The sequence below is a fragment of the Diabrotica virgifera genome, chromosome 7 (assembly GCF_917563875.1).
Source record: "Diabrotica virgifera virgifera chromosome 7, PGI_DIABVI_V3a".
Lineage (NCBI taxonomy): Eukaryota > Metazoa > Arthropoda > Insecta > Coleoptera > Chrysomelidae > Diabrotica > Diabrotica virgifera.
The window spans coordinates 53,835,762-53,851,016 of NC_065449.1; the positions used below are offsets into that span (position 1 = coordinate 53,835,762).

The 15,255-nt window shown below is 34.9% G+C and overlaps 1 protein-coding gene across 4 annotated transcripts in view; it reads right to left on the reverse strand.

Annotated features, from left to right (window-relative positions):
* LOC114334647 (uncharacterized) overlaps window positions 1-15,255 on the reverse strand; it is a 702,930-nt gene that overhangs the window by 43,385 nt on the left and 644,290 nt on the right. For all 4 annotated transcript variants that reach the window (XM_028284740.2, XM_028284755.2, XM_028284761.2 and 1 more), the window contains one exon: window positions 4,174-4,222. In XM_028284740.2, coding sequence (XP_028140541.1) covers window positions 4,174-4,222 — 49 coding nt within the window. The remainder of the gene's footprint in view (window positions 1-4,173; window positions 4,223-15,255) is intronic.

The window sequence follows — 15,255 nt, forward strand, 5'->3', positions numbered from 1 at the left end:
TTATAAAATAAAAAATAATGAAACAAAACAAAAACTATCTATTGCAAACTTTAATTAAATTTCAAATTCGATAATACCTAATTAACCTTAGGAACTAATAAGTTTATTAAGTTTAAGCGAAGCTAGGACAAATAATCCCCGGACAAATAATCCCGGACAAAAAATTCCCACAAATTATCCCCGGACAAAAAATCCCCGGACAAAAAATCCCGGACAAATAATCCCCACAAATTGTTTTGGTCAAAATATCCCCTCAAAAAATCCCGGAAAAAAATCCCCAAGACATATTTGCTGTCGAATTGTTCTCTAAAAATTTTCCCGAAATTTTATTAAATTTCGAATTCCAATTCCATGCTGAAACCTTCAAATTTTACATGAGAAAGGATTGTGCTTTTTCAAAAATCGTGGAAGATATGGGGAATAAGCTAAGGCCCCGTTCTCATGACAGGCGCTAAACGCGCGTTTTGATAAGACGAGATTACAACTACATACATATTATTTGAGGCCATTCACATGGTTTTAATGACCTAAATGTAACTGATACGCGCCTGTCATGAGAACGGAGCCTTAGCTCATTCCCTATATCTTCCACGATTTTTGAAAAAACTCACTCTTTTGTCATGTAAATTTTTGAAGTTTTCAGCATGGAATTGAAATTCGAAATTTGGTAAAATTTCGGGAAAAGTTTTGGAGAACTATTCATTCGGCAGCAAATATTTCTTGGGGATGTTTGTCCGGGATTTTCTGTGGGGATATTTTGTCCAAAAAAATTTGTGGGGAATATTTCGCCGGGATTTTTTGTGGGGATTCTTTGTCCGGGGATTCTTTGTCCGGGGATTATTTGTCCGGGGATTTTTTGTCCGGGGATTTTTTGTCCGGGGATTTTTTGTCCAGGGATAATTTGTGGGGATTTTTGTCCGGGATTATTTGTCCGGGGATTATTTTTCCGGACCCCGTTTAAGCTGCTGAAACACATCAAATATAAAAAAAATACTACTATAAGAGTACAGTAATTTCTTAGTTATTCAATACTGAATAATATCCTTGATTGGATACCCCAATTCAACGATATTCAACGGGGTATTCAACGATATTCAACAATTTTACGAAACTTGGGGAAAGATGTTGCAGATTTAAGTTGTAAAGGGAGATGGTTGTATAGCTTTTTTGTAGAATATAATATAGGTTTCTTTACTAATTCAGTGGACGGGATCGGTAAATAGACATCACAGGTAGAATTTCTGGTGGAGTTGTCATGATTAGGTTTTGTTGGAAAAACTTGTAAGTGTTTACGAATTAAGCAAACAGGTTTCTAAAATATATAAAAAAAGAAGTGTTAAATTCCCGTGATATTTAAAGTAGCTTCTGTAGTGTGTTGTTCTTCTGAGGCCAAACATATACCTTATTGCTCTTTTTTGTAATTTAAAAATAACATCGGGTTCGGCAGCTGTAGCGGAACCTCAAAAAGAAAGACCTTATAGAAGGCGAGACCACCTTATAGTAGATGAGACTCGAACAAAGAAAAATATGTACTTTTGGAAGATGCCAAATTGATTTCCCTCGAAACAGATCGTATTGCATATCAAGCTGAGGCCTAGTCTCTTAACAAATCGATATGAAGGATAGATTTTTTAAGGTTGCTGTCTAAAAAAATACCAATAAATTTTACAGAATCAACGATACTGATCTGGCTGTTATTAAGAAGGTTGGAGTGATCCTCTATAGGATAATGCTATTGTTTTATCTAAGTTAAAACAGAGTAAATAAGAGTAGGACCAGGTAAGTAGATCAGAAGTTATAGTAGCATGAACAGTTGCAATATTTGAGTTCTCCAAGTAATACTGGTGTCATCAGCAAAAGGAAAAAATTTTCCATCGATTTTTAAAATCGTAATGTCATTAATAAGTAGATAAAAAGTAATAAATAGATAAGGAAAAGTAGAGGACCCACTACTGAACCTTGTGGTATCCCACAAACAATGTTGTTGAGACTGGAGTCTGTATCATTTGCTCTAATTATTTGTTTCCTATTATCCAAGTGAGAACCAAGTCAAAGAAATAGAATTCCAAGCGAATTGGAGATCTTTCTTGAATTAGGGAGATAGGAAATGGGATCTTGTGGCAAAGTAGGTTGTTATATTATTTTTTAATCACATTAACGAATTATTCATTTAGATTTTCAAGGTTTGGAAAGGAAAACGTTTGAGCTGTGTGAGTTTTATTCCGAAGATCGTTTATGAGATAAGATAATGTAGGTTTTTAAATATTTTCTAGTGTTTTATTGCTTCGGGTACAATTTGCTTGTCCGTTAAGCATCAGTTTTTTTTGTCATTTGTCATTTTCTTGTATTTCTTATTTTTAGTAACAATAATAACTTTATTATAACTTTCGACTTTCGTCTTAAAATAATCTAAGTTGTATTGAAAAAAGAGGTTTTGAAGCGAAAAAAAAACAATTTTTTATTTGTTTAAAAATGTTTACAAATTAAAAAATATAGCCAAGAAAAGATTTCGGTAAACTTTTATATATTATCATATTGGTAAATTCTATCGATTAAAATAAGTTTCAGCTTGTGGGTATAAAATCGTTCTTTTTCGAGATATACCACCCCCCTCAAAATATAAGCTTTTATTATAACCTCTTTTAATATAAAAAAAAAACACTTCGGGCAAAAAGCGAGGCAATGGGTGCTCGATCTATTTAACATCTGTCGCTCTACCTACCAGATTCCACAAACGTGGCATAAATCAAAAGTAGTAGCCCTTCTGAAACCTGGTAAAGAACCTGAACTACCGAGTAGCTACCGTCCGATATCTCTTCTATGTCATTTATATAAATTGTATGAACGCCTCATTTTGAACCGCATCCAGGAAACATTAGATGCAAAACTAATCCCACAACAAGCAGGCTTCAGACCAGGTAAATCATGCACAGGCCAAGTGCTGAACCTCACAGAGCACATAGAGGAGGGATTTGAGCAGAGGGAGATAGTGGGAGTAGCCTTGATAGACCTCACAGCGGCCTACGATACGATAAACCACAAAACCTTGCTAACTAAGATCTATAACACTGTGCTTGACTATGACCTGGTAAATATCATTAGATCACTGTTGTCTAATAGACGCTTCTACGTTGTGTTAAATGGAAAGAAGAGCAGATAAGGAACCCAAAAAAAATGGCCTACCTCAAGGAAGCGTTCTGGCACCGTCCCTATTTAACATCTACACCAATGACCAACCAATGCACCCTGGGACTGAGAGTTTTGTGTACGCTGACGACCTTGGTATCGCCTTAAAGGGGAAAACACTCACACAAGTAGAGTCGACAATGGAGGAGGCTTTAAACATGATGTCAACTTACTACAAACAAAACTCTTTAAAGCCAAACCCTACTAAAACCCAAGTATGTGCATTCCACCTCAACAACCACCTGGCGCATGTAAAACTGAATGTTTCTTGGGAAGGGCAACGCTTGGAACATACTGATAGGACCAAATATCTTGGAGTGATACTAGACCGGTCACTAACGAATAAATTCCACTGTCAAAGCACATGACAAAAGGTTTCTACGAGAAACAACCTTCTCCGGAAACTTGTAGGGAGCAAGTGGGGTGCAAATCCCTAGGTCTTAAAGTCAACAGCTGAGGCCTTATGTTTCTCAACGGGAATATGCTTGTCCCGTCTGGGGTAGATCTAGACACCCCTAAAGGCACCAATTATACGGGTTTGACGAACCGCCAGGAATCAGCCGACTTAAATCAAGGAAAAGGTTTATGAGAAATGTCAGTGTCGAACCACCCGAACTGTTCCCCCTACATCCAGAACGACCTAATGGAATGAACCTGTACTTTAGAACCTGGCGGACACTCAACCGAATACACACAGGTATTGCCCCTGTAAAACAGAACCTTATTAAATGGGGCATCAAGACAGATAACGACGCACTTTGTGAATATGGGGAAATACAGAGCGTGGAGCATCTGAGAGTATGCAGACTTTGCCCATCACAGTGCACCCTCGATGATTTATGGCTCGCAAATACAAAGGGTGTAGACGTAGCCCGATATTGGGCAGAAAAACTGTAGTCGGATCCAGACACGAAGAAGTAAAGTAAAGTTAATATAAAATTATTGTTTAAATATTTAATATTAGATTTGCAAATAATGTGTACTTACCATTATAGTAAACAAATAGAAAATAGCCTTTCCTGGTTGTTTTAATATCCTGAAATAAACAGAAACACATGTCAGTTACTTGAACGTGCTTGAAAATTATATTGATATCATATCATATGTGAAACTAATAAATAGAACCCTCTGTGTTCTAATATATCATAACTAATAGACCAGTGAATAAATACAAGTAAGTATCAGACATAATTACTAGAGAATTATCATGTAAAAGCAATCACATTTGATTGAATTTACCAATCGGTGATGTGGGAATTGATAGCAATTACATTGTGTTAATATATTTAAATCATTTTTAACCTAAAATCGCTAACAGAAAAGTAACACACAGGTAAAAAATAACAGAAATAAACGCTACTCCTAAAATCCTAAAATTTATTGTTAAATGATTTTAGGCAGGCACTAGGAACATCAGGAATTAATGGCAATATAGATTCCTGCTTACCGATTTTAACTTTAAACTAGTTACTAAGAAAATAAAAGAAAAACAAAATATTACTATGTATGAAATAATAAAGCAGTATTTTATTATTACTATTAGAGATGTATGTATTTACATCACAAACAATGTGACAGAATAATAGCAGAATATTATTATGTAACAATCTAAAACAAATCATACTGCTAGTTTTGTTCCCACTTAATTAATTTCTTTCCCTGCCAATTTCATTTTGATCTGATTTCGTCATTAATTATTCGGTTTCTCAGCGTGTCCTGTAATTCATCTGAGTATGCTCATTCTTGCTGTTTCCATCACTGTCTGTGTTTTGGCTGAATCGGATCTTCTTTCTGATGCAAACGTCATTAATAGTCTTATACTGGCCTTATAGGTTCTGAATTTCGTCTCACAGTTAACGTATCGGTTAAATCTTAATTACTGTAATTAAAGAATCCTGCTGATCTATTTGCTTTTGTACGTGATCTCTTACTACTTTTTCAACGTCTCCATAACTGGACAGTATAATCCCCAAGTAGTTTATTTCATTTATTTGTTCAATGCTTACTTTATCGACTTTCAGTTTATATTTTATTGGTTCTTTACTGATTACTACTTTTCTTGTTTTCTGAGTTGAAATCGTCACCTTAAATTATTTTTCTCTTTTATTAAATATGTGAACGAGTCTTTGAGGGCTACCTTCCTTTTGGGCTATCAATATTGCATCGTTTGCGTAAGAGAGAACTTAATTTAAGTCTTCTTCATTCTGACTTATCTTCTTTTATTCGGGCTCTCTATAACTTTATTCATGATTATATTAAATAGCATATCGTTTAGTTAACCCCCTAGTACCTAAATTCCCATTCCATTACTTGTATCTATATGTTTCGTAAGTTGTCCATCTATTCTGACTTCCATCTTAATGTTTTCATAGACGTTTTCAATTAATTTTACATTGTCCAGCAGTCCAGCGAGTCTCTTTATTCCACAAGAGATGCATTAAATCTTAAAGTCTTACTCTGTCAAATGCTTTCTTCGTGTCAATCAAACATATAAATGAGGGTCTATTGTAATCTAATGATTTCTTTGTAACCTTTGTTTGATAACGAATATTACGTCGGTACACGATATTCCTGTACGAAAATCTTATTCATCTGCTAAGTTTATGAACTGGTTTATTCGTTCTTATAAAATTTTCAGAATAGTAGTCACCAAATTGATACCGTAAGTTTCAGGATAGTATTCAGCAAATTGATACCTCTGTAGTTTTATGTGTGTTTTCTATCGCTCTTTTTGAGCTCGCTTATTCTTAATTCTTCGTGTATTTTATTGTGTATTATGACAAGAATAAAAAACCGCTAAGCGCCGTAAAAATGAGTGGCGCATACGATATTCCAGCTACAAAAGAGCTCATATAAATATTACGTGGCGCGAAAATGTATTTTTATTTTGATGGAAAATAAAATTCTAGTTCTATTTTGAAAAATTTTTCCATAATATTTGCTAAATTTGAAGTAAAACGCGCCACAAAAGAGCTTCAAAGTGCAAACTGTATCAGAGTTAGACTTTATTTTATAATATGTGTGATTGGGGTCTAGGAAAGTTGGTCGAGAACACTTCGTCGACGGAAAATTAGTCGACAACATTTGGTCGACAAACAGTTGGTCGAATGCACAATTCATCGAATGTACAATTCGTCGACGAACATTAATTTGTTCGAATGGATTTTTCGTTGACAAACTGTTATTTATCTTTAGGATATAGGGATTAATGGTGACAAACGACGGATTATTGGTTTTTATTTTGTTAACTGGAATATTGTATTATACATATCTGAATTAATTTTTTTTGGATTTTGTTAATTTTTTTTTCTAAATCTTAACTATTTTTAAATTTAATGAAAAAATTGGCTGCGGTGGGAGAGTAGACAACAAAAATATAAACCGATATTTTAATTAGTGATGTTGTATCGCTTTTTTTTTGGTGTCGGCGCACTTGCTAACAGAGAATCTCCGGACAAGTCAAATTTGGGGACACTTGCTGGCAAGACGAAATATGCGAGATGCTGAGGTAAATACATTGTTGGGGAATCGAGGCAATTCCTTACAATGTTTTTGACTGCAATAATCAGTCAATATCAATAAAAAAAATAAAGAAATCGTGAGAATAATCTTTCCTTCACACTTTATCCAAGGGTTAGAACTGGCAATTTATAAAATTATTTTTTTGATATGGTACAAAAAAATCTTTGTTGTCGCAGCAATATTAATATTTTTTGTAAAAATTTGAAATTAATTAGCATTAAAACATCTAAGTAGTCACTTAATAAATGTGTTTCTATTAATAAAATCCCTGGTCTATTATTTAGTCGTCAGTTTTGATTTACACTAGATTGAATATCAAAACAGTTTTTGACCACACTTCTCACATTATACTGATGTCAGATTAAACTAGAAGGATTTTAATGAATCCAATTAGAGTTGGTGCTAATTTATACATTTGTTACTAATTTAGATGAATGAAAATTAAAACCATTTTTTTAAATTTGTAATCTTCTTGTTTTACTACCATTTAGATAATTTTTATGGCGTTTATATTCAAATATATATGTTGAGCTATTAGTATATTATATAGCTATTAGTGTAATATCAGCTACTAGTAATGACGAATGTACGTTTTAGCCTATCGTGCTATTTAATATTAGAAGGTTTAGAAATTATAATGATATTGTTGGAACATTAGCGCAATCAGAAAATTTATATTAATGTATGCGTCAAAATTATAATTATTATAGATTCTACTATATAAGGTAAGTACTAGGGTAATTTTTACACCAAGATATTTCACATAACGGGAAAACTATTTAAAATACTAGTCTGAAGAGCTGTCTTCATCCCCAGATACGTTTTAATACTCCAAAAAAGAAAAGCTTCGGATGAATTATCGTCTTAGGCCGCGGTTACATTGGATGCGAATTTGTACGAAACTTTATTCGTCGATATATCAGATTTTTCACATTGTTTCAAATCTAGGTTGTTGTATTGTTTACTTTTATGGTCCCATAAGGATTATGTTTCTCGGACTAGTATCATTAACTTTTCGAGATCCATTTTGTGACTATAATCAGCTGAACACCACAATACTATTAAATACAATCGATTTCTCGTATAACATTGTACGCATCTGATTCATTCTGATGATTTCGGACTTATTCTTACGAATTCGTACGATCGGATTTTCGTACGAACTCGCATCCAATGTAACCGCCACCTTATAAGCCAACTCTAGCTGATATTAAGATTTACGCTTTAATCAGACTTGTTTTCAAAAACGGATTAGATCTTAAATACGTTTGACTCCTTCTTAGCTTAGTGTCCTAAATTTTCATAGTTTGGCATGAGGACAGTCTTAAATCATTTTTCTTTCTCAACTTTTTTCTTTTCAGGGATCGGTATGCTTTACTTTTTTTAGCATGTCATTTCTGTCCATCCTGTTTTCTTCATTTAAACCTTTCTTTTTAAAAATCCACGAGGAAAAAGGTTTCCTGTAGTTGGCTGTATACCATATATTACAAAATCGAATAAAATCCTTTATAAAAGGTATATTTGTTAAAATCCCTAAAAAGGGCTACATCACAGAACTAGTTTTCGATCGGATGACCGATCGTCATCAGTGCTTACGTGATTCTAACATGCTAACCACCAAAATACCAAAATATGTGGGTTAAAACCCTTTACAATTGATCCGTCATGGAAACAGATGAAATATGTGAACTTAAATAAGGATGTATAAAATATCCAATGTATTATTACAAAATCGAATAAAATCCTTTATAAAAGGTATATTTGTTAAAATCCCTAAAAAGGGCTACATCACAGAACTAGTTTTCGATCGGATGACCGATCGTCATCAGTGCTTACGTGATTCTAACATGCTAACCACCAAAATACCAAAATATGTGGGTTAAAACCCTTTACAATTGATCCGTCATGGAAACAGATGAAATATGTGAACTTAAATAAGGATGTATAAAATATCCAATGTATTATGCTCCAGGTACCATTTTAGCCCAAAATTGACTTGTTCACATGTTGACTATATGGTGGCAAGTCTTCCACAGAAATCTCTGAAGATTCTCCGATAGATCCACATTTCAAAGGCTTCCAATTTATTTACCGTTGATGTTTTAAGGGTCCACGAGTCCACGTTCAACTGTATAGAGGAGAGTCGACCTGAAATAGCATTTTGATAAATGTAGTGGAAAAATAAAACGGGATAATACCCGAAGGTTGGCTGTATACCATCTAGTTAAATAAAATTAACATGAAGTAAAACTCCCTAGTGTAGTTGGTATATTTAATAAAAATTATAAAAAAAAATTTTTAAATCCAAACGGACTGTAAGTCCGAAAACGTTATGAACGTAATCCGTTTGGATTTTTAAAATGTTTTATAATTTTTATTAAATATACCAACTACACTAGAGAGTTTTACTTCATGTTAATTGTATTTAAATGTAGTGGAATTTTGAGTTCTATTCGAGAATCACAGCAGTCTTATGAATTTTTCGAAAAATTTTCTGCAATCAGCAATACCAAGATCGTCAACGTAAACAACGCTTTTAGCTTGGAGGCACATTGGCCGGTCGTTCGTATAGATATAAAATGATGACGAAGCCAGAACGCTTTCTGCTTTCATTTATTTGAGTTCAATATCTCCTCTCCTTTCAATTTAGCACGACGTGAAGAAGAGGTATTATCTGTCAATGACCTAATGATCTTTACTAAATTATTATAGTTTAGCACAGTGTTATAGATCTTAGTTAACACGGTTCTATTGTTTATTGTATCGTATGCCGCTGTGATTTTCTATAAAATCTCTCCTCTATGTACTCTATTAGATTCAGTACTTGGCCTACTCAGGATTTGCCTGACCTGAAGATTGCTTATTTTGGAATTAGTGTTGCGTCTAATTGTAGAACATAGTAGCCTAGTAGAATGCTTAGTGGAACTATGGTGGGACGTCGATCAGTAGGAAAACCAAGGAAGAGGTGGATAGACGAAGTGAGAATTGATCATCATCATCAACCCGTACTCGTCCACTGCTGGACATAGGTCTCCCTCATCTCTTTCCATCTTTCTCTGTTTTGTGCGGCTTGCATCCAGTTGCCGACAATACGCTTCAGATCGTCAGCGCATCTGGTTGGTGCTCGTCCTCTGCTCCGTAGTGCTTCTCAAGCAAGCAATTCGATTTAACCCGACCTGTGGGAGATGTCCACCCTATCGAAAAAGTACATTAGGATGTAACAGTTCATTGGGGCGAGGTATTTTGACCCGAGTAAAAAACAGGGATCACCCCACCTCGCTCCAATGTCCCTGGCCATCCCTTTTCCCCCCATAGCACGCTGATGCGCGATGGGGACACAACTATCGTAGCCAAATGCTCTTCACAATGGAATCCTGGGTAATAAGATTCCAAAGTGGTGCCCTAATCGAACTCAAAACTAGGCCAGCGTGAAGCGCTCTATGCCTTTATCTTCTAATTACTTATCCGCTTAACTAAAAATTGCTTTCTTGGGCCCCAAGTCATTGTACCAAGCCCCACTGAGCTCAGTACATAGGCTTAATGCTCAAGTATTTTTTTGTTTTTATGTTTTATAAATATCTTTTAGTGGCTTGCGCCTTTTTTTTGTTTTTTTTTTTTAATTCTTTTTGGTGGCTTACGCTTTTTTCTTCTATTTTTTAAGGGCTGCCTTTACCTGATCGTGGGGTTGGACCTACGCTTGGGTTACGTGTTTCTTCGACACTTGGTGTTTCGAGCTACGAACTATCTACTATTTTTTTATTTTTGTTTCTTTATCACTTTACTTTCTCTTTATTCTGTGTGTCTCACTTTATTTCCTTTACTTTATTCCACTCTTTGCTGTTTAGGACGTTTGCGCTTCCATCGGTGGAATGCGTCATACCCTAGCATCTCTCGCAGTATGGGGCTTGGGTGGTGTTCCAGCTCCGCGAATTTGACCCTTGCCTTGTCTGTCATCATTTCGGTGACTCTCACCTGTTGTAGCTCTCTGAACAGGAATCTTTCTGCTACGTACCTCGGGACTTTGGCTGCTTCGTTTAGGCTGCTGTTGTGAACTATCTTCTTTTTGTGAGTTTTGCTTACTAGTCCCCATGCGAGAGATGCGTATGTTAATACCGGTAATATTATGCTGTTTATTAATCTTAACCTCGTTTTTAGTCTTAATATTTATTTTTTTCTGCCTGTGAGTCCTCTTAATGTTGCTCTCGCCGTATTGGCCTTCGGGACTGTGGCTGCTACGTGTTTTTGGAACGTTAATCCTTTATCCATAATGACTCCCAGGTATTTGGCTTCATTTTTCCACTCGATGCGGTTGTTCTGCACCGTCAATTGTTCTTCTGGCTGTTGTCTTCCTTTCTTGTATAGTACCGCTTGTGTCTTTTTTACTTTATACTCTTTATACACTTTATACTCCATTCCTCGATGTCTTCTAACGCTGTTTGCAGGTTTGTCACTGATATATCTACGTTTCTATGTTTGGCCGCTATCGCTGTGTCGTCGGCGTAGAGACTCATAAGGGTACCTGGTGATCTAGGTACGTCTGCGGTGTATATTGTGTACAGCAGAGGTGACAGGACTGCTCCCTGTGGTACTCCAGCCTCCGGGCTTCCGAGCTCGGACAGGACTTGTCCTATCCGAACCCTGAAACTCCGGCCGCCCAAGTACGAAGAGATCAGCCTTGTCATCGCCCCGCTGTACCCACAACCTCGCATTTTATATATGAGCCCCTTATGCCATACTCTGTCGAAAGCTTTGCTTACATCCAGGAATGCTGCTCCAGTGTACTGCTTATCGTTGAATCCAGCTGCTATGTACTCAGTTAGTTTGAGACTTGTAGCTCGCTGGAGTGCTCTGCTCTGAATACGAATTGAGCTTCAGGGATTATCTCTAGTCTGTTTGTTTCCGCTTGCAGTGTGCTGAGAATAATTCTTTCCACTATCTTGATAATCGCTGGGAGTAAACTTATTGGCCTGTAGTTCTGCGGGAACGTGTGGTTCTTGCCAGGTTTTGGAATCATAATACCATGGGCCTCTTTCCATCTGTTTGGGAATATTTTATATCTTAGTATCGCGTTCACTATGCTTGTAAAGTACACTATAGCTCTTATGGGCAAGTATTTTAGGGCTCTCTTTGTTATTTCATCTAGACCAGGCGCTTTCCTCGGTGAACTGTTTTTTATATGTTCATTTATTTCTTCCGGTGATGTTGGGGGGATGATGTCTTCTGGATCTTCTGGTCTTTCTTCTTGCTCTTTGATTTCTTCTACGTCCTCGTCTGGGTGGTAGTTTAGCCTGCATTCTCTTTCTAGTGTGGACCTCATCACCTCTGCTTTTTCTTCTATGGTATATACCATGCCGTTTTCTCCGTAGTGCTTCTTCTCGTGGTCTCCACTCGACAATACGTTTTGTCCATCGGTTGTCTGCCAATCTGGCGACGTGTGAGAATTGATACTAAGACGGATAACTGGAGGAGAGCAGCCAGGGATAGAGATACCGCCAGGAGGAGGATGCTGGGGGGACCAGGGCCCCACTTGACCTGTAGCGCCAAATGAGAGAGAGAGAGAGAGAGAGAGAGAGAGAGAGAGAGAGAGAGAGAGAGAGAGAGAGAGAGAGAGAATTGCATCTAATTATGCCTGGATGCAATTAAAAATAAGGCGTTCATCTAGTTTATACAAATGGCATGGCAGGGGCAGGGATATCACATTGTAGCTATTAGGTATTTGCAGTTTTGATGTGCGGCACAATTTTGAAATTTGCTACATAAGCCGCTAGTTTTAATTAGATCAAATACTCGCCTTTGGCCCAAAGTAATTTATCTGCTCTATTAGGATTTCATCCATCCCAGGCCATTTTCCATTTTTCATGAAGTCCATACTCTTTTTGAGCTTTTCGGCGATAAAATCGTTTCCCAACAAAGTTGTCTCTTATTCTTGTATTCTTTTGTTATTTTCGGTGTTTGAGATCGTTCGGAAGATAGTTGTAAAACTATATTTTCGACTCTCTGTTTGCTTATTGAAAATGGAATCTGTATGTATATTAAAACGATGAAAAAAATAATTCATTTTTTCCCGATTTCTAACTGTTTTTAAATGATACTTTTAGTAAAAACGTTCAGAAGAAAAATGAGACTTATAATACATATTAAACCGTAATAAAACTGAACATATGTCATATTTTTTATTGTTGAGTGTATGGTGGATATTTAAATTGATATTAGGATTTTACATGAATTTAATATAAAACTTTATGTTTGAAGTATATAATGAATAATGCAACATTGTATTTAATAGGCTATAACTTTTCAATACTATTACATATTGTGAAACTCTTGACGAGGATAACGGGAATAGCTATAGTACCAACTTTTGTAATAAAAATCGTACAACTTGAGCTGTTATCTTTTAAGTGTAATAGATTTAACAATGTTAGTATATTTTTTATATTTATTACTTTAAAATTGGTGCTATTTTGGATCTCTCTTAAGTTTCAAGACTATCTCGGTTCAGATCAGGGATAAACATAATTCGGCACAGCAAATACCTCACCAATTTTTTTAATTTTTTACTGTTACCGAGTTTATTTACTGTTGTGTTTATGTTTTATTCGTATATAATTTCACCACAAACTCAAAACTCTGTTTACTTTGGCCAAAGATAGTGAAAAGCCGCGAGGTACGCAGATGATAGAAATGAAGTCTGAGACACACGTATTTAACAAATTCATATCATTGTTGCCAAGTATTGTCTCACAGTATATTATAACTAGAGAGCGGAATATATGCAAAGTGCATATAGATGCATATATTGCATATTTTCAGACAACAAACACAACATTGCATGTTTAAGCTAAACACGATTTATTTTGCATATTTTAAAAATAAATTATATAAAAGTTTAAAATTTTCCTCTCTTAGTTGGAATTTTATAACTTCGATATGAACGAGCTCGTTATTTATCTATCTATCGCTCATTATTATCTATCTGGACTTTCCCATTACTACCTGAATTTAACAATTATGGGTGTTCCCAGAAAAATATTATTTTATTAGCGTAGCAAGTCGTAGGTACCTACCTGCTTTTAAGGGTCTAATATTTATTTTGTCAGTTTCCGGCCAACATTTGTTTAAAGTAAACGTTGTATCGGATTTAGTGTTTTTGAAGTGATTGGTATATTATATTAAATTTAAATATGTCTACCATTCAAAAAAGTGCTTGGATAAAGTGTTTTCCCGAGTTAAAGCTAAGTGGAGACAAAGTATTTTGCAAGGCCTGTTCCAAAATCGTAAGTTACATTCATTTTCACATTTCATTTTTTAAATGAGGAAAGTTGTACGTATTTTTGAAGGCAACTTTTCTGAAGATCTTACGACTTGGCAAATTAGTTTACTGCCTAAATTAAAATATTGTCCTATAACATCAGTAGATGTAGAACGAACTTTTTCTGTGTCCAAACACGTTTAGTGATAGAAGGCAAAAGTTGCTAGTTGAAAATTTTGAAAAATATTTGATTATAAATTCATACTATAATTTAGATTCTTAATTTAATTATAATATCAGTTTTTGTGTGTCATTTCATTTGTTTTTATGTGAAAAATAAATATGTATTAAACATAAATGTAGGTTGAATTTTTTAAACATAAATGTTTATATTTAATATACCTATTGTTTTATTTTTGAGTATTTTTAATATGCATTTGCATATTTAGACAAATTTAGAAAAAATACCTGCATATTTGTAGTAAATTTAATGCATATATATGCGCATATTTTGGTACTGTTGTGTTGCATATATTCCGCTCTCTAATTATAACTAACTGTATTTTATTTACAATGAGAACTCACAACACTGCACGAAAGTAATTGGTAAGCTATACCACTTTTTAGAATTTTGTCACTGCGCACCCAGAACTTACACCATACAACGTTTTCTTTGCATTTGGAGGACTGGGTAGATCTTCTATGTTATTGTTTGAATATTACATCGATTGCAGCGTGTTAAAATGCACATCAAGCGTGGCTTGAACATCATTATAAGACAACCAAATTGCCAACATTAAAGTGTATGACGAGTTGATCAAGGTAATCTCTATCGATAGAGAAGTGAGACAAGGATGCGTTCTTTCACCGGTGTTATTTAACATGTAGTCTGAACATATCTTGATCGTTCTTATAAACGTATTTATGTAAAGATCAAGTACAACTTTACATTTAAAATATATTAGCTATTTTCTACATTACTCATCTTATATCTAGCCGATTAAACTCGTAATAGCAGGAATTTTTTCTGTAATAAAATTTTCTACAGCAGCTAATATTTCAGATACTATATTCTCACATTATCATACAAATCTGTTCCACTATCATAGTAAATATTTCACAATTCTTTTCTCTACTATGCCCACTGAAATATCTATTTAAAAAATTTAAATGTCCTATAAATTATATTTTTCAGAAAAAAATCTAATATTCCGTTTAAAGAACAACAAATTTATGTCTGAAATAAAGCGTTATTACTTTTGGCCGTGAGCGTATATAGCAATAAAACGAACTAA